The sequence below is a fragment of the Hyperolius riggenbachi genome, chromosome 2 (assembly GCF_040937935.1).
Source record: "Hyperolius riggenbachi isolate aHypRig1 chromosome 2, aHypRig1.pri, whole genome shotgun sequence".
Lineage (NCBI taxonomy): Eukaryota > Metazoa > Chordata > Amphibia > Anura > Hyperoliidae > Hyperolius > Hyperolius riggenbachi.
Genome location: NC_090647.1, coordinates 537,974,508 through 537,995,371, shown reverse-complemented (window position 1 = coordinate 537,995,371; position 20,864 = coordinate 537,974,508). Strand labels below are relative to the sequence as shown.

The 20,864-nt window shown below is 45.9% G+C and overlaps 1 protein-coding gene across 1 annotated transcript in view; it reads left to right on the top strand.

The window, feature by feature from the left end:
• Positions 1 to 1,200: 1,200 nt before the first annotated feature.
• The window catches only part of P2RX5 (purinergic receptor P2X 5), a 66,999-nt gene continuing 47,335 nt past the window's right edge, over positions 1,201 to 20,864 (top strand). Inside the window, exon 1 of the mRNA XM_068266183.1 lies at positions 1,201 to 1,337. Coding sequence (XP_068122284.1) covers positions 1,201 to 1,337 — 137 coding nt within the window. The remainder of the gene's footprint in view (positions 1,338 to 20,864) is intronic.

Genomic DNA, 20,864 nt, shown 5'->3' with positions numbered 1-20,864 from the left:
TTCAAAAGGTCACCCTTTCTTTATGTGGGAGCTGAATAAACAGCAGCCATGTCAGTATGATGCTAAATATGGTTCAAACTTTTATTTCCAGCCCTTAAAATTAAAATTAGAGTTTTTGGATTCTGGGAAAGTTCTATTTAGGATTAGCTCTACAGACACACCTACTTATGTCATCAGTGTATTTTTACTTCAGCTTTGCTTAAAGTTGGCAATACACAGGTCAATTATTTGGGTTTTTTCAACCAGAGAAATCAGATTTTTCCATTGGTTGCTACAGTTCGAAAAATCGAACCAATATACTATAGACTATACTATACAATATACTCGATTTTTCAAAAAATAAAATAAAAAGTCAAATATATCTGATTTTTCCAAAACATCCGATCAGATATTTATTGAAATAAATCAATAAATAAAATCTTTTTTTTTTTTTTTTAATATATACAATTAATCATTTTTATGGCACAAACAGGAAAATTGATCGGTTTGGTTGAATAAAAATGCAACGCAACAACATATAGTAGAATGTAATACATTATTCAGAATACCCACTTTGGCTGCCTTTGTAAACACAGGATAATTGGCTAATTTGTAAACACAGGATGTTAACAATATGTCTGCTCCCATGAAAGCAGCAAGTTGACACACTGCAGATTTATTGCAGGATTTGTATCAGCTGTAACAAAGAAATGTTTTTTCTTTAAAGAGTATTATGATGTTGCTAATCTTTGAGAGCAGAGAGGAAGTTCTGAGTTCAGGTCCGCTTGAAGGCAGAATCCCTAACTAAAAATGCCTGCTGCAAAAACAAGTGCTTTGCACCTCCGGCTGCTGGCTGCTGACATCCAATGCAGTCACTCACATTTACGTCATAACAGTAGCAACTTGTAGCTGCATAGACTTGTACAGGAGCCAGCTGACACCTCTGCTGTAAAGTTGCAGCTGCGACCGAGCCCTAAAGAAAGTTGTATGGAAATGATAATATAACCTATATATAAATAGCCTTTGGGTAGTGTGCATGTCCTGGCAGTGATCCCAGAGCTCTCCGCTGGTCATTCATTGACCGTGTGCTCAGCTCCAGGTTGGATGTATAGACAGCGAGCGATAGGACCAGTCTCAGCTGTTTCTCAGTGTCAGGATACAGAGCGTGTGTCTGCATAGGCTGCATTCCCCCTCCTCGCTGCTGCAATGTGAGCAGACAGAATGGGGCAGGAGGCTGTCACCGGGCTCTTCTTGTCACTCTTCGACTACAAAACCGCGAAATATGTCATCGCCAAGAACAGGAAAGTGGGCATTCTGTTCCGAGTGGTCCAGCTCTCCATCCTGGCGTATCTGATTGGGTAAGAATTGACCTATTTAAGGAATGTGGCATGTGCTGCTGAGAGCTGAGTGCAGTGCATGGCATGAAGGTAGCACTGTACTGTGTATATATGCAAGTCAGGCTATATACCGGATGGGATGAGATCATCGCCTATACCTTACAAATGTGACATGCTGACATACCTGAGTGACCATCATTTAAAGAATGCACATGCCTTGTTTTGGTTTGGCTGCTATCTAACCTGACAGGCTGTCATTTCTGTGATTTATTTTGTTGAACGTTATGTAGTTATTTGCACATGTAGCACTAGGCACCTTGGCAGTGAGCCCTGACGAAGCTCCCCTTTGAGGGGGTAAAACATGTAGAGCCTTTGTAGGGTGTTGTATTTAAATTACATTACAGTGTGAGCTGTGGGACAGTTTGCATAGTTTGCATTGGGGAGCTATTACAAGTAACCAGACCACAACCCACTGTTTCTCTTGTCACAGTTTGATTTTAAAGGTGCAACCTAGATTTTATTGGATATTTATTTAAAGTTAAGATTTATTAATCCAGTATCCTCCTGTAAGAGGTTAACTTTGTGTGTCCCTGTCATTTAAAGGACAACTGAAGTGAGAAGAAAATGGATTCTGCCATATTTATTTCCTTTTAAAGTGAACCCCTAGGTGAGAATGATATGGAGGCTGCCATATGTATTTCCTGTTAAACAATACCAGTTGCCTGGCTGCCCTGCTGATCTATTAGGCTGCAGTAGTGTCTGAATCACACCCGAAACAAGCATGCAGCTAACCTTGTCAGATCTGACAATAATGTCAGAAACACCTGATCTGCAGCATGCATGTTCAGGGGCTATGGCTAAAAGCATTAGAGGCAGAGGATCAGCAGGACAGCCAGGCAACTGGTATTGCTTAAAGGAGTCATCAGGGGAAAAATGCTAAAATAAGTGGTACTTACCGGGGGCTTCCTCCAGCTCCAAGCTCCCAGGACGTCCCTGCCCGCAGCTGTTCGATCCCGGCGATGACGTCAGAGCGACCTCCAGGTCACTCTGTACTGCGCCTGCATGAGCGGCGCTGTCAATCACCGCCACGTGGGCTCCAGCTGCGTGTACAGTAGATTTTGGCCATAAAGCAGCTTCTTATGTTTATTTATATATTGTATAGCTTTTGTTAATATTTGTATTATTATTTAGGCAAGTTAAGGCAAAGTGGGGTGCCTAACAGAGTGTCCAGTTAGACTGCTTATCATATATGACAGTGCTGAGTACCGTATTTTTCGTAAGATAAGACCCACTTGTCTTCCCCAAAATTGGGGAGGGGTGAGTGAGGGCGTCTTATATTCAGAAGATATGGTAAAATGGTGTGCAGAGTGCGCAGGGAAGCAGTTACCGCATCCTGCTGCCGCGCTCCTCTCCCCCTCGCTCCGGTCCTGCTAATAGATGCTCTCCTCTTGGTTGGTCCAGTGATTGGATTGACCAGTTTTACCACCTTCATATAGTATGAGGGCGTACACACGTATAAAGGTGCCTACACTCGTCCAACTTTTTCGAACAACTTGTCGTCCGACTTGTTGTTTGAACGACATGTAGTGCAAACAAGCCGTTCAGACATCATGTACACACTGACCAACAAAGCGGCTGATATGCTAATTTACCTAATTTACATGTCGTAAATTGGCGTAAACTGGTCGTCTGCGGGTTTCCATGGAAACGGTTGCTGTTTGAGCGGCCTTTCCATGTCCGTTCACGGAGGGTGTCTCCGTGAACACGCGGAGAGCCGCCGATCGCGGCTCGTCGGCAAAATGTAAACACGCGGGGAAGAAATCCCTGCTGTTTACATCATACGGCGCTGCTGCGCAGCAGCGCCGTAAGGCAGATCGGTGATCCCCGGCCTCTGATTGGCCGGGGATCGCCGGCATATGATAGGCTGAAGCCTATCCTACAATGCGCAGGACGGATATCCGTCCTGCGCAGCCCAGGGAGGAAGAGGTAGGGAGGGAGAGGGAGGGAGCACAGAAAACGCTGCGGAAGGGGGCTTTGAAGAGCCCCCCCTCAAAGCGCAGCAAGCCGGCGGCGATCAGACCCCCCCAGCAGGACATCCCCCTAGTGGGGAAAAAGGGGGGTAAGTCTGATCGCCCTGGCATAATCCTGATCTGTGCTGCGGTCTGGAGAGCCCACGCAGCACAGATCAGGCAAACCACCCCTGGTCGTCAAGTGGTTAACCAACTTGATAATGGACAGTGGACTGAATAGAACAATGGACTAGATTAAATGATGTGATCAAACGACTTGTTGTTTGAACATCTATTAAGGTCCGTACACACGCCGGGCGGATCGCTCAGAAACAGCCGTATCAGTCTGCAGACAGACTGTACACACGCCGGACTGTCGCTGGAACGCCCACCCAGCGGGAGGTGACGACGGACCCGTCGTTGCCTCCAGTCCGGCGTGTGTACGGACCTTTAGTTGGACAATCGACTAAAAGTCTTTTGTACACGCGTACGGACCTGACAGTCGTTTGAACGACAGTTGGTCCAACGGATCCGCTGAGCAGATCGGGCAAACCGGCTGTTACCAGTCGCTCACACATCCAACTTGTTGCTTAAATGACAAGTCGGAGGACAAGTTGTTCGAAAAAGGTGGATGTGTGTATGGACCTTTAAAACTGGCCTAAATGATACAATATTTATTGTACAATCTAATGCTGGGGATACACGGTACGTTTCTGTATCGTGTATCGACCAGCTGATCCGGCCAGCGGATAATATTCAGCTGGCCCCATCATGCCGCTCGACTGCCGCCCGCTCGATCCCCGCCGGCGGACAATGGCAGGGAATCGAGGGCTGATAAGGAAGCGCCGGTGGGGACGAGCAGCAATTGATCCGCGCGCACGCGCGGACGAGCGGGGATGCGCCGGCATCGAGCCGCTGGCTCGATCCGGTGCAAGAAACTAGCCGTGTATGCACGGCATTAGCACTTCTATGGCCTGGTACATTCATCCAATTTTAATTTGCCAATCAATGACCAATTTTATCAAGACCACATAGTATTTAGAGTTCACCTACACAATCTGTTCAAAGTACTCATTTGGCCCTCATAATATATGAAAATGGTAAAATTGGCCAATCCAATCATTGGCCTTTCAAAATTGCAGGTGTGTACCAAGCTCATGTAATATGAGGGGATATCAAAAGCATCCACTCGAAGTATATTCACTCTGCTTGCCCTTCTACAGTTATTAGACACATTTGATAGGATTGTACAGTCATAAATGTATTATTGCTGGGCATCTTAAGTTTTTCGTTTTGTTTAAGCAGACCTGAATTCAGAACTTCCTCTCTGCTCTAAAATATAAGCAACAGCATAATAACCTTTAAAGAAAAACATTTCATTATTACAGCTGATACAGATCCTGCAATAGATCTGCAGTGTATCTACTCACAGCCCGATTTAGGACAAGGCCACCTAGGCCATGGCCTAGGGCACCACAGGAGCAAGGGCACCAAAGCAGCAGGCTAAACTGGTGCAAGCTTGCAAATGCTGCAATGCAGCAAGCGCCTGACTGCAGTACTCTGCTGCTAGCTACAGCAGCCGTCTTGCTTCCTGTGCACGTTTGCACTGTAGCGGGCGGCCATGGACTTGGGCAGCACTGGAGACGAAAAGGAAGCTTCTGCACTGGAGACAAGCGGAGAAATGAGTGACACTGATGGCTGCTGCTGTGTGAAGGCAAGCTGGCTAACTATACTGAAGGGGGGGGGGGAGGAGGGATTAAGGGAGTCATCTGGCTACCTATACTGGAGGGAAAGAGGGGAGGGGTCATCTGTCTACCTATACTGGGGGAATGGGGGGAGGGGTCCTCTGTCTACCTATACTGGGGGGAATGGGGGGAGGGGTCATCTGTCTACCTATACTGGAGGGAATGGGGGGAGGGGTCATCTGGCTACTTATACTGGAGGGAAGGGGAGGGGTCATCTGGCTACCTATTCAAAGGGGGTGGCTGGTGACAGTGGCCTTGGGCGGTAAAGAGTACAAATCCGTCCCTGTATCTACTACCTGCTTTTATGGTAGTAGACAAAGGTTTTTACATTAGCTAAGGCTGCCGAGGACTGCAAAATAAATGTGCTGACACAGCTGAGAGATCAAATTACACTTGCGATTATTTACAGATAAAGAGGATTTAGAAAGGCTCTTCTCTCTGAAAACACACATTCCTCTCTGTTTTCCTTGTGTCCTGTGCAAGAGTTCAGGTCCGCTTTAAAGGAAACCTGTAATGCCATAAAAAAAGAAAGAGTTTAACTTACCAGGGGCTTTGCCACCTCCCTGCAGACGTCCTGTGCCTGCGCCAGGACAAAACGATCCTTCGGTCCCTCAGCGTGGCTCAAATTTCGCTTTCCTCTGTCGCTGGTCACTGCATTTGTGCGGCCCTAGCCGTGTGCGTCCTCATTCATGTTTCCGTTGCCTGGAGCGTCTTGCCCAGTGGCAGTAGAGATTTTCTCTTCCTGTGCCTGTGCAGGACTCTCCCGATGACAGAAGCACGAATGAGGATGCACGCAGCCAAGGCCGCACAGGCGCAATGGACGCCAACTTACTAGTCAGTGAAAGTGAAACTTAGCTGCGGCAGGGGAGCAGAGGATCGGTGAGTTACGGCGCAGGCACAGGGCGGCAGTAGGGGGCTGGCAGAAGCCCCAGGTAAGTGAAACTCTTTTTTTTATGGCATTACAGGTCCACTTTAACCTGTTGTTGAGGATTGCACAGGATTTCCCTGACGTCCTGATTTTTAAGCCTGGGCTGTCATTATCCTCGTTAGAATGTATTCTTACTTCCTGATACATGAACGCAATAATTCCTCAGTAGGGCTGATATGCTGACAAATCTCATCCAATAGGCCGCCATCTCCTGTCAGGCTTTAAAAAACAAAATCATTGGATCACCATGACATACTAATTAGAGGATTCATTTACTGTGTCATACGATGAGCCCATAATTCACTGATGAGCTCACTGGCAAGCTCTATTTATTGGTGGAAATGGATATTCGTGCACTGATGAGATCAGCGATCCATGCCAGCAGAACGGCTGAGTGAGTGATAGGCGTTATGGTTGGAGCAGGGACCCGAGTCGCATTGAGGCAGGGTAATAAATCATGCTACGTCTCCTTTGGCAGCAGACTTTGCAGCAAGTGCTGGAAATTGAAACATGGGTTCCTGCAGAAGGCCCTGAATGAGCAGAGCATTTGTGAGCCGAAGGATCTGAAACAACGGCCTGTAGATGCATGAGGACCTCCCGGATGGGCTGAGGAACAAGTCTGAGATGTTGGCTCCTTCTGAGGAACCTTTGTTGGCAGGAGGCAGAATGGTGATGCTCAAAGTGCTGCTCTGATAAGATGAGGCTGGTGTGTACTCAGGGCCGGATTTCTGGAATGGCCACCAAAGCCCTGGCCTTGGGCGGCAGCTGCCCAAGGGGTGGCTGGACATGGAAGAGGGATAGCAGCACATGGAAGAAGAGGCTGCAAATGCAATACAGAGGTTTCAAATAAGGAGCAACACATGGGATTTGTATAGAACTGAAGGAGGCTGCTGTACATGAATGTTAGCCATGGAAGAGGGGACTGCACAAGGCATAGGAGGGGATTGCTGCACATGGAAGGGAAGCTGCAAGAAAGCTGGCCTTGGGCGGAAAAAGTATAAATCCACCTGATGAATTGTAAGGCTATTGGCAGTTACTTACTTTCCCTAACCTTCAAGCACCATGGATGAAGGGGATGGAGGCTCAAGAGGTACTTAAGCTCTAGGTTTGAGGTGAGCCAAAGGATTCGTAATCACAGAAAAGAGTTGAGATGAAATTGGTCAGTCTCATCGGCAAGCTTGTATCTTCTTTATTGGTGGAAGTGGCAATTCATTCATGTCCGAATGGAGGAACCTGGAGACCCTGGATTAAATATACTTCTTTTGCCAGAATACAGGAAATGTGGATCTATGGAAAGTGCCTGGCATGTGAGGATGACTCTAAAGAAGTCTGGCCAAGCAAGTTTGAGGCAAGTGACTTCATCCCATTAGGGGAAGCTGTAAAGATTTTGGAATCCCGAAGGTGGAGTGGTGGTTTCGGTCAAGAGACATAAAAACCTCAAAATGTTGAGAAGCTCACCAAAGATGGTGTCTTTAAATCAAGCAAATATGGCTGGATGTTTGGAATTGCACTACTACAAAGCACTATTTAGTGTTCAGTTTTGGAGGAACTTTATTAATATCCTCCGTCCAATTACCAGCCAAGAATGCTATGTATGGTAGGAGGAGGAGGAAGTAGTGGAGAAAGCAGACATAAGTTGTCTAGCAACTTTCCTACAGGGTAAGGAGGTGCTGCACTGGGGAGTGCTGCTGCTTGCCCTAACTTTATGTGACCCCTTCGGACTCCTTAAAGCGGAACATTAACCCAGGATTGAACTACATCCCAATAAGTAGCCAATACCCCCATTTCTATAGGAAAGCTTTACCTTTTGTCAAATAGATCAGCAGGGAAGCCTGTATGAGGATTTATGAGGAAATATCATAATTCCCTAGTAATACATCAGGCAGTGAATATGATAACAAATTCTGATTCAGCATGTTCTCTGGTGTTCATACGCAAATGTGGGTCTGCCAGGCCTGCAAGGAAGAGGAGCTTGTATGGTTATTTTGCCCCATCTAGCGTGGAAGGTATTTACAGCTCTCTGTGTTTCCCATGGAAGACCTGAAATGTCATTTCTGACAGAAACACTTTCTTTCCGAGCAAAACTCAAACTTAAGGGGAACTCTGGAGTAAGTCATCCTTGTGATGACTTTCGGGCAAATGGCAATTATTCATCCCAAATGGCATCACATTTGACTTACAATGTAGTGCGCTTTCCTGCAGAAAAATATGTCCTATGTGTATGCTTTGTGGCCTATATGTATGCTGTGTGAATCACATACCATGCAAGTCAATGGAAATTAAAATTTTTGCATTACAAATCCAACAATTTGCATGCAAATAACATTTACATGAATAAGAAGGACAACAGTAGCAACACCACCAAAAAAACAAGCACTTGCTCACCTTGGCCCTCGGGAACACCCAGAGGAAGTAGAGGGGGCGGGACAGGAAGTTATAGCTTTAGAAAAAAATCACACTGCACATTTTCACACTCATAACATATAGGAACAGAGCTGGATTTACCATAAGGCACGGTAGGCAATTGCCTACCGGCGCCTGCTGATGGAAAGGCGGCTCACTCCCCTCCCTCCTACACAGAGTTCTAAGCAGAGTGTAATCAGAGGTTACTTACACGGCTCTCAGTATTCCACTGATGAGATCTCCCTTCAGTCAGGGTCACCTCTAGCTACCTAATACTGTACTTTAGTTACATAATACTGAGGGTACCTCTGGCTACCTAATGCTAAGGGGCACCTGTAGCTATGATGGGCAAGGAAAGCACACTTGTGGTGCGATTTGGCAGGTGTTTGTAGGTTCATGGAGGGGGAAGGTGCCAGGACATCTGTGCCTATAGGGTCCTGTCATGTAGATGCGGGCCTGCGCAGGAAAATAGTCAAAATTGCACATGTAGATTCGAATGTGCGAAAAAACACCGGTTAATATTGCTATGACAAGTGTGAAGGCAACTTTACTGGTGCTTTGTTTAGCCACATCCTCCTCTCCCGCATGTTATTCTGAAGCTGTAACATTTCCTTCTTTTGCCAGAGATCCTCGTGTCACAGCTAATGGGCTTTTCAGTATTTTCCACTCTGTTACCTCTTATGCCCAACGCACTCATGCCAATGTGCCAAGGACAGCTGGGGGTTATTATAGGGAACGCACCGGGATAAAGTAATACTGCGGATAAGATTGCTGAAAGAAGATAGGATCAGTTGCTGCTGTTCTATGGCAGCAATAACCAAGTCCCATCAAACTTGTGATTAATTCATTATGGTGCTGGCTTAGCACTCTGTTCAAGTCATTTATGGGATTAGCTGGACTCCTCTAACAGATTCACAAGCATCACTTAGTATTAAATGTGCAGCTATTTTATCCAGCCTCTAGGAAATCCATTATATATATATATATATATACATTGGGATGTGAAAGTTTGAGCAACCTTGCTAATCATCATGATTTTCCTGTATACATCGTTGGTTGTTACGATAAAAAATGTCAGTTAAATATATCATATAGGAGACACACACAGTGATGCTTGAGAAGTGAAATGAAGTTTATTGGATTTACAGAAAGTGTGCAATAATTGTTTAAACAAAATTAGGCAGGTGCAGACATTTGGGCACCACAAAAAAAAATGAAATAAATATTTTGTAGATCCTCCTTTTGCAGAAATGACTGCCTCTAAATGCTTCCTGTAGGTTCCAATGAGAGTTACACCACAGATTTTAAATTATATTCAGGTGTGGGGACTGAGATGGCCATTCCAGAACGTTGTACTTGTTCCTCTGCATGAATGTCTTGGTGGATTCTGAGCAGTGTTTAGGGTCGTTGTCTTGTTGAAAGATCCAGCCCCGGCGCAGCTTCAGCTTTGTCACTGATTCCTGGACATTGGTCTCCAGAATCTGCTGATACTGAGTGGAATCCATGCTTACCTCAACTTTGATAGATAGATAGATAGATAGATAGAAATCCTATTATAGTCCTAGATAGATAGATAGATAGATAGATAGATAGATAGATAGATAGATAGATAGATAGATAGGTCAGTATTAATAAAAGGTTCAAGAATTGTTGCGCTCCGCATATTTTTTAATATGCAGTTTTACAAAAATGTTAACTTTGTGATTTTGGACATTACTTTTTTTTTTTTTAAATTGTATTGATCGCGGACATCTTCCACAGTGTTTTACATACATTGTCCCTCATAAGGGCTCAAAACCTAATCCCTACCATAATAATATGTCCGTGTCATAGTGTAAGGACCTGTCTTCAGGAGACCAGCAGGAGCATGGGGCTCTCCATAGGCTGCATTAAGCCCGTTCTAATTTATCCCTAGCAACAAGGAGAGTTTTCATTGGTACACTATGAACCAATGAGAATTCTCCTTGTTGCTGAGGATTTCCATTGGTCTTTTGCAGCCCAATGGAGATCCTCATGCTTCTTCCTTGTGTACAAGGAGCAAGTGGCGACGGGACGCCTAGCCCGGGGAAGATGCACATGCCCAAGGCTATGCGTGTGTATCTGCCCCGTTCTCCGCTCTAGTGAGAACACAGCCTAATGCTGGGCATACACGGGAATGCACGCAGCCAAGGCCGCACAGGCCGCGTCCCCGCTCGTCTGCGCGTGTGCGCGGATCGATTCCCGTTTGTCTCCGCCGGTGCTCCTTATCAGCCGCTTGATTCCCCGCTATTGTCCACCGGCGGGGATCTAGCGGAGAATCTATTTGGCAGGTCACCGGACCTGTCGGATATTATCAATCGAGCAATCAGAGGCTCGATTGATAAGGATACAAACTTGCCATGTATGCCCAGCATTACTCTTTGATCTCTGAGTGCAAGATATAAATCTGGGCAATCGGCAGAAAGATAAAGCTAAACAAACAGAAGGGAGATACGTTTTGGCCAATCAGCAGAGAGATAAGTGTGGGCAAATAGAAGAGAGATAAGGCTAAGCAAGCAGCAGAGAGATAAGTTTGGCAAACAACAGAGATATAAGTCTGGCCAATCAGCAGGGAGATAAGGCTAAGCAAGCAGCAGAGAGATAAGTTTGGCAAACAACAGAGAGATAAGTCAGGTCAATCAGCAGGGAGATAAGGTTAAGCAAGCAGCTGAGAGATAATTCTGGGCAAACAGCAGAGAGATAAGGCTAAGAAAACAGCAGGAAGGTGAAGCACACATACATCCATCAGGCAACAGTTGGTGTTCTATTGGTATAAAGGGGAAGAAGAATGACGGCACAGTGCACAATGGAGCGGCTCCCTGTGGGTGGAGTAAGGCCTTCTCTGCCGAGAATCTACAGGTGTCCCAGAGCTCTGCCAAGGCCACTTAATGATCCAGAATTCTAGATCTTTAAGCAACAATCAGTGGCAAAGTCCATTGTTCCTCTTCTCACTACTCCCACAGGAGGCCCCTGTGTCATGAGCTGCACGTTGTCCGTTAATCGCTCCCCAAAGCAACAGATGCGCCTGTACAGCGCTCGATTCCTGAGCTGTCACTCGAAATTTTGAGTCCTGATCCATTTAATTGTTACTCTTTGCCCAACAGGCCTAACCAATATGTACAAAATGTGGTTTTAATAAACGTTTTCCTCGTAACCCGTAGTCAGTGGATCTGTCAAAAACAGTCTTATCAGTCTGCCGGCAGTGTGTACACACGTGCTACTGTCGGCAGAACGTCTGCCCAGCGGGAGGGTCTGATGGACCCGTCGTTTGCTACAGTATGGCGTGTGTACACGCCTTTACACAGATGAGATTATTTGGGGCTAAAGACAAAAAACTATATGAGTAATCTGGAGATAAAAGTAAATATGGCAGATAAAAGTTTTTATTTGTGTTTTATGCCACACCATTTTCCCACTGTAAGGCTGGTTTACCGCAGCATGGGTTAATGTCTGATTTTTGTAGCGCATGCATTTGGCAACGATTTTCCAATCATATATGGCAAATTTGGTGTTTCTGGCATGTAAAGTCAGCGGGTTTTTAATCACGAATACTGACTTGTGAGTCCGAGTAACTCGTGATTACGGGTAACAAGTGCAATCCCGAGTGCATTTGTGATCGGCATTCGTGATCGAGAGCCGATCACTAATGCCGATTACGACCTCGTGATCGCAAAAAAATGGCTCGTGATCACGAGGTCGTGATGAGCACCACTAGTTGAGACTTCCAGCTGCCTGAGTTCCGGATAACGAGTATATAGATAGATAGATTGATAGATAGATAGATAGATAGATAAATATCCCTTTATGTGAAACTATTGTGGTCTTTAAACAATAAGGAAGTCAGAGTTACTGATGGAGGATGCAGAGATTGTATGCTTGCGTTTCTGCAGATTAAGTGCTGTGCAATTATTCCTTCCACACTAGTTGAACATCTGGGCGCTTTAGCTTTATATGTCTGCCTGGGTTTTATTATCCACAGCAGGCTTAACCAGCTGGAGCAGAGAGTAAGATTTCTATCAGTGTACAGAAAACTACAGGTCACCTGACAAGTGCACTCTCTCCAGTTCTCTGATATACTTTCTCACAAAAGGTGGCCATACACTGGTCGATTTGCTATCAGATTCGACCAACAGATAGATCCCTCTCTGATCGAATCTGATCAGAGAGGGATCGTATGGCTGCCTTTACTGCAAACAGATTGTGAATCGATTTCAGCATGAAACTGATCACAATCTGTGGTGGTGCTGCCGCTGCCCCCGGGCGCTCTACTGTTTAAACTTCCTGCCAGGACAGGAAGAAGTGAAGCCTGCCAGACTCGGAACCCAGCGCGGAGACGGAGCAGCGGTGACAGTGGGGATACTCGCCGGCTGGATCAGGTAATGTATTGCCGCTGTATTGCGTCGGCTGTCAGGCATTCGAACGCTGCTATCGACACACTCCCGATCCGGCGGCGATCGAGAAAAATCTTCCGCACGGACGGCTCGACGGGAATCAATGGGAACGATTGATTTCGGAGGGGAATCAATCGTTTGCGTTTGCGCAACGATTTCACAGCAGATTCGATCACAGTGATCGAATCTGCTGTATATCGGCGGGAAAATCATTAGGTGGATGGGCCCCTTAAGGCGATGCAAAGGGAAGCAATAATGTACAAACAGGGCTGGTCCTAGACTTTTTGCTACCTGAGGCAAACTTGTGAGGATGCGCCCCCCCCTTCCCGATTTGGAATGTTCGCACAACATTCGAAAATTGACTCTGATTCATTTAATTCAAATAAAACACTGCTGCTCTCCTGCCTCCCCCCTCCTCCCTTACAATGACAGACTCCTCACACAGCACAACAAGCTGCTTTTCCCCAATGATGACCTCTTTTCTTTGCTCACAGTACAAATATGCTGCCCCTGTAATCTCTGCACCTGATGTAAGTGTTTCACCTTGCTTCATGACAGAACCGACCCTGTCTACAAACTACAGCAGCCTTTAGCAGCCAGTCAGAAGTTACATTGTTATAAAGTGGAGCTGTCAGCCACACTATCTCAGAAAAAAAATGCCACATATATAAGTAGATAAATACCTGCTCTACTTACATAACATATGTATTGCACTGTCCACATTTTGATTTTAGTAATTTTTCTACAGTAAAAAAAGAGAAAATCATTCTTAGGATTCTCCATTTTAACTGTGTCTATCTTGAAGCCAACCCTGATGTAATTTCCTCCCTTACTCTTCTCTGCCCGATTGTGTATTCATTGCCCGCCCTCCTCCCAGTCTTCAGGCACTCCCACCCAGCTCTGCAATAGAAAGTGCATTGTCCCAGCATAAGAAATATTGGCCAATCAGAGAGGAACTGAGGTGTGGGAGAGGAAAAAGAGGGGAAAGAGGCTTCAGCCAATCAGGCTGCACTAGTTAAATCTGAGAGCCACGTAAAGAAGCAAAAAAGACAACCCAGCATGCCCTGCAACTTCCTTTGTGCGGCAACGTGCCAAATAAGAGTCAGGTAAACTGGGGAATGATCATTTATAAACAAGAAAAGTAATAGTGATTTTAACTTTTGGATTGCCTGGTAGCGGCCTTATTACTTGTTTACCAGATAAAAATAAATAATTGATTTTTTATTTTATGCCCAACAGTTACTTTAAAGCTGGTCTCCAGGGCCTGGATCTAAATATAGTATTAACTTTACTTAAAATAACTTAAAGTGGACCTGAACTCTAGCAAAGACAGAAGGAATGCAGAGAGAAATGCACCCTGTATGCATTTAGAGAGCTTAGCCTGTCTAATTCCCCCTCATCTGTGACTAATCTCAAGTTGTAATTTGATCCCTGATCTGTGTCAGCTGACTGCCACGGCAGAGAGCTCATTGGTAAACATAGGCTGTTAACAGTATGTCTGCTTCCATGAAAGCAGGAAGTAGTCACACTGCAGATTTATTACAGGATTTGTATCAGCTGTAACAAACTGTACTATACTACACGATACAATTTTTTTGGCCCAATCATATATTCGATTAGACAACAACACATTTTTAGGGATAAACAGATAATGGGATTTTGTGTTTGCGATCCAACGTGATGATCGATATCATGATCAAAATAGAACCGCAATGTTGGTTCTTGGTGATGTTGAAGGTAATGTTAATAGCAGGGCTGATAAAAAAAAAAAAGTTGTATAGTGTATGGCTGGATTAAGAGTAGGGGGTGGGGTTGTAGTAGATTAGAGGCTAGGACTTGTTGCAGAGACAAGGAGGTGAGAAACTGCTAAACTGTAGCACAGCAGTTAAAGTAAACCCAAATTAAAAATACAAGATTTAAGAAATGAAATCTATTTTCTAAATTATAATAATAAATAGCATCCTTTTTTCAGCTGCATGATGACAAATATAAAATATTTTACATTTATTGTAGGAACCCCTCCCTTCCTTTCATATTGCCGGGATAGAATCCGGCAAACTGGTGGAGTAGGTGGTGTCCGGCAAAGGAGGAATTGCTAATTGCTGCCACCTGTATAACCCTAGTTATGAAAAGAGAAGGGTGAAAAGCATGCACTGAAATGCTCATAGGCTTGAAGGTGTGTTTATTTATTTTTGTATGGGCTCGTTTCCACTATTGCGGTGCAGAATCGCCTGGATTCCACCGCTGATGAAATCGCATGCGGATGCGATTCCGCATGCGTTTTTTGCCGCGAATTCGCATGCAAATTCGCATAGGTGAGGGTATATGCGATTTTAACCATGTCACTGCCTGTGTGAATTTACATTGGTACCTATGCGAATTCGCATGCGAATTCGCGGCAAAAAACGCATGGGGAAAACGCATGCGATTTCCCTATTAAATACATTGTGTGCGATTCGCCTGCATTCCACACGCAGGCGAATTCTGCAGGGTGTTCCGTGCAGATTTTCTCTGCACAATAAAACGCTCCCGCAGACGCATAAGTGGAAACAGGCCCATTCACTTATATTGTCTATGCGAATCCGCATACGCAAGACGCATGCGGATTCGTGATAGTGGAAACGGGGCCTAAGTGTCAGAGTGGTGCAACTAAATATTTTGATTTAAAAAAATGTTTGGTTTGGGTCCGCTTTAAAGAGTAGTGATGGGAAGTCTGGCTCTTTTCAATGAAACGATTCATTCCATTCAATTCATTAAAAAAAACGGATCATGAACCAAATCATTTGATTCATTTCACTGGGGAGGGTGTAGCTAGCAGTAATTGGTTGCTAGTCACTCCCCTCCCCTGCTAATTGGCCCAGACATCTATTATTCCTCCTCCTGGCTCCTTCTCCTGCAGCTGCGTGTGTGGGCCCTTTTCCACTAGATGCGTTTTTGCCAAATACACAAAACACATGCGTTTGCTGATTGTTAAGGCCTCTTTCACAGCAGACAACGCGTGGAGGAGCCGATCTCCTGCACACATTGAATAGCCTGCGGCGTATTGTCGGGATGCTGAGGTGCGACACAATCAGTGGCGGTAGCTGTTAATTGAACCTGACGGGAAAACACTGGCTCTCGACAATTAAAAGCTCCTGGGTGAGTCGTACCGCAATGTATCGAAATGCAGCGTCTGGTGTGAAAGGTAAAATGAAAGTCTATGGACTTTCATTTTACCTTGGCTAACGCAAAGTTTTGACTTTGCGTTAAAACGCAGCAAATGGGCTCTAGTGTGAAAGAGCCCTAAGTGCAGCCTGTTTAAAATAATAATCCTGGGTGGCCTTTTCCACTGCTGCGTTCCGATTTTTGCAGTGATTATGATGCGTTTTGCGTTTCAATGTAAAGTATAGGAATGCATGAAAAACGCTTTGCGTTTTGTATTTAACCACTAGTATCTATTTTCAAAAATCAAGACAACACTTGCCAATCAGTAAAACACAAACGCATAAAAAACGCACATCAAAATTGGTCAAGACACAAACGCATAACAAAAAACGCACAAAAAATGCACATCAAAATTGGTGAAGTTTTGCGTTTTGCAGTGTGCAGCTGCAGTTCCTGTCTCATCCACTGAACTGATTCGGTTCAGTGTGATGAGTCGGATCACTCAACTCACAGGAAAGAACCGGCTCAAATGAACCAATCACTCATGAACCGGACATCACTATTTAAAGAGACTCTGAAGCGAGAATAAATCTCGCTTCAGAGCTCATAGTTAGCAGGGGCACGTGTGCCCCTGCTAAACCACCGCTATCACGCCGCTAAACGGGGGTCCCTTCACCCCCAAACCCCCCACTGCAACACTTGGTCGCAGACTTGGTCGCTCCTGGAGGATGGGCTAACTGCCGCAGCCCTGCCTCCAGTCGCGTCTATCAGCGGCGCATCGCCGCCTCTCCCCCGCCCCTCTCAGGGAAGAAAGACTGAGAGGGGCAGGGGAGAGGCGGAGATACGCGCTGACAGACGCGCGTGGGGCAGGGCTGCGGCGGTTAGCCCTGCCCCAAACAGGAAGCGCCCCCCCCCCCCCCCCGCTGCACCGAGGGGATTTGGGAGATCAGGGACCCCCGTTAAGCCGCGGGATAGCGGCGGTTTAGCAGGGGCACACATGCCCCTGCTATTTATGAGGTCTGAAGCGAGATTTATTCTCGCTTCAGACTCTCTTTAAAGAGTTAATCTCTTAGCAGCAGAAAGAGGGAGGAGCCAGGTGATCTGAGGGAGTCAGGTGATCTTATAGGAAAAGATTGATTGGTGCCCCTTCCCAGCTCTTCTCTGAATACCTCATGTGGGTTATGATGTCATAAGGGGAAGACTTTGAATAGCAACCCAACATCTTTTCTGTCCAATAAAATTATCACTTAAACAGGAAAAGCAACTACATGACCCAGCCAGCCATATACATACAATATATTTACTGAAAAATTACAGTTGTGTACAGCATAAAAGTTTGTGGGGGAGTCTCTGCTCCAACTGGCATTCCTGACTATAAAGACTATCTGAAGTTGCTCAGTAATATCTGTGGCCAGTTCTTTATGCTTACAACCTCTGCATTGGAATGGGGGTAAAGTAAGGGACAGTCTTGTAGAGGAAAGGTTTGTCTACTGCATTGTCTTCAGTAGAATGTCCGGAGTTCGCCCTTAAGGCTGGTTTCACAGTGGGACGTTACAGGCGCACGTTAGAGCAGCCTGTAACGCAGCCCACCGCACAGTACTGAAAAATCAATGGGGCTGTTCACAGTGCGGACGTTGCGTTACATTGTAACGCTGCGTCACAAGACAACGTACTGCATGCAGTACTTTGGACGCGGCTGAGCCGCGTTAGACTGCTTGCACATGCTCAGTAATGTTGGGGAGGAGCGGAGAGCGGCCAGGCACATGGCTAATTAATATGCACTGCACGTTATGACGTGCAGTGTTTACTTCCTGGAGCAGCCGCTCTGTGCGGCGATTGGCCGGCGGGACCACGTGATGCCGCATGCGCACAAGAGTGCGCATCACGGCATCACTGACGCCAGAGTGAGCTGCACAACGCGGCTCACTCTGACGTCCAGATCCAGCACCACCAGGCGTTGAGTTAGGGGGACGTTATGCGACCTTAACGCCCCCTCTAACGCAACGTCCTGGTGTGAAATTAGCCTAAAGGACAACTGAAGTGAGAGGTATATGGAGGCTGTCATATTTATTTCCTTTTAAGCAATACCAGTTACCTGGCTGTCCTGCTGATCCTTTGCCTCTAATAACTTTAAAGCTGGCCATACACTGGCCCGATTTGCTGCCGTTTCGACAGCAGATTCGATCACTGGGATCGAATCTGCTGCCAATCGTTCACGCTAAACGCACCCGCCGATCGCGCCGTGCAGGAAATTACCGTCGATCGCCCGCGGTTAGGGAGCGCGTCGCTAGCGGCGGCCGATCCGATACAGTTATACATTACCTGTGCTGGCTCGGGCTCCCGGGCATCTTCTCCACGCTGCACCACTCTGTTCCTGCTTCCATCCCAGCGTATATTAACTTCCTGTGTCACTCCAGTGACCAGGAAGTTCAACTAGAGGGCGCTCTATTTGAACTTCCTGGTCATGGAGTGACACAGTGTACGCTGGGATGCGGTGCGGGGTGCAGCGCGGAGAGGAGGACCCGGAGCCAGCTTCATGTAATGTGTACGGGGGGGGAACAGGCGGCAGGAGCAGCTCAACAGATTGTGATCGGTTTCAGGCTGAAATCGGTTCACAATCTGTTTGCAGTAAAGGCAGCCATACGATCCCTCTCTGATCAGATTCGATCAGATAGGGGATCTGTCAGTTGGTTGATCTAATGGCAAATCGACCAGTGTATGGCTACCTTTAGCCATAGACCCTGAACAAGCCTGCAGCAGATCAGCAATTTTTGGCATTATTGACAGAGCTGACAAGATTAGCTGCATGCTTGTTTCTGGTGTGATTCAGACAAATAGATCAGCTGGGTTGCCAAGCAACTACTATTGTTTAAAAGGAAAGAGATATGACAGCCTCCATATTCTTCTCGCTTCAGTTGTCCTTTAAAATGTCTCTTCTCATCCCATATAAAAGAATACGAGTCATACTGGATAATAAATCAAAAACTTGGAGACTTCAGCATCGTAAAAGCCAAAACTGAATATGAAAAGGAGGAACTCATTATAGAAGGTGTTAGAAAGTGCCAGGTGCCTACATCATCTGCTAAAAATAAACCTTTCCTGGCCATTCACTGGAGACCATTCACATTCGCAGAGGCCGTTCGAGAATCTTCTATAAAGGCTTAGCACGGGTTCCTGCCCTGAACTCCATGCATTATACTAGCCAGACTGTTACTGCGCAGGCCCAGAGCAGGGCCGGGCCTAGGCAGAGGCGAGAAAGGCTCCAGCCTCAGGGCGCAGTGTAGGAGGGAGCGCACAACTCACTCAGCTATCATTCCACTATTGTATTTGAAGCAGAGAGAAATAAGAAAAGGGTGCCTCTTAGTCTAATAGCAATCAGTGTGTGACAGCTGGGGTGGGAGGGATGGAGGGGCGCACTTTGGTGTCTCAGCCTTGAGTGCTGGAGGACCTTGTTCCGGCTCTGGGTTCTGTAGCACTATGTAAAAACAAAAAGTGTCACTTACCTGGGCCTTCTAACGGCCCCCTGCAGATATTCTGTCCCTCGCCATCACTCCATAGTCCTAACTAGACGAATGTCACTGCGGCTGCGCGACCGGGGAATGGCGGACTATGGAGTGACGGAGCGGGACAGGATATCTGCAGGGTGCCATTAGAAGCCCCAGGTAAGTGGCACTTTTTGTTTTTTTTATTTGGGGCTAGAGAACCCCTTTAATCTGCTACACTATACTGGTTATCAGTTATGTCCCTATTTTTTTTGTTTCCTGAGATACCTCCCACCCTGTTAACAGTTTTGAGGGTCGTTACACTTGTTTGATTATTCTGTGCTACATTTGTTCGAAGTCATTAGAAGATCACGCCAAAAGCCTACTGCAATGAATAACAATTCAGACCTGCTAAGACTGCAGATTCTTAATTTATTTTTCTACCAGTGCCAGAATTATATTTAATTATGACATCTACTGGGTTGTGTCCAAGTAATATATTAAGGAGTATTCCTGTTTCCCAGTGGCGTAAAATAGATGGTTGCGCTGAGCTTATTAGTATTTTGGCAAAGAAATGTCCTTCCTCTCTGTTATTCATAGCTGTGTATTCCGTGTTCCTGTGCGTATGTGTCCAATTGTACCATATTTACTGATACTGATTTCCTTATTGGCAGAGATAGATATTATTTTATTCACTGCTTCTGATAGTCCACTGTCAAGATACCTACATGCATTTAAAGTGAACCTGAGATAAAACACATCTCAGGTCGCATACTTACCTGGGGCTTCCGCTCGGTCCCATGCCATCTATCCCCCGTAGTACAGCCCCGTAGCCTGGCTCAGTCATGAAGCATATGCGGCGCTGGCGCTCTCCAGTGACGGGGGGGGGGGTGTTTTGCGCCGTGCAGGGGTGCGTGTGACCTGTCCGCGCACGTGTGACAACTCGGCCAGGCTACCAGGCCATTTTGCTGATGTCTCAGCTGTGTCAGCTGGCTAGCTGGGCAGAGCAGCGATGTAAACCCTATGTCTGCTTCCATGAAAGCAGGAAATAGACACACTTCAGATTTATTGCAGGATTTGTATCAACTGTAATAAGCTGTCAGCCATACTATATAAGTAGATAAATACTTGCTCTACTTACAGTATATAACATATTTATTGCACTGTTTGCATTTTGGTTTTAGTGATTTTTGTATAGTAAAAAGAGAGAAAATCTTAAGATTTTCCATCTTAACTGTGTCTATCTTGAAGCCAATCCTGATGTCATTTCCTCCCTTACTCTCCTCTGCCTGATTGTGTATGCATTGCCCGCCCTCCTCCCAGTCTACAGACACTCCCACCCAGCTCTGCAATAGAAAGTGCATTGTCATTGTGTGATTGCAGAGCTGGTTTATTTTACTTTTTTCAGCTTCTCAACATGAGACATAT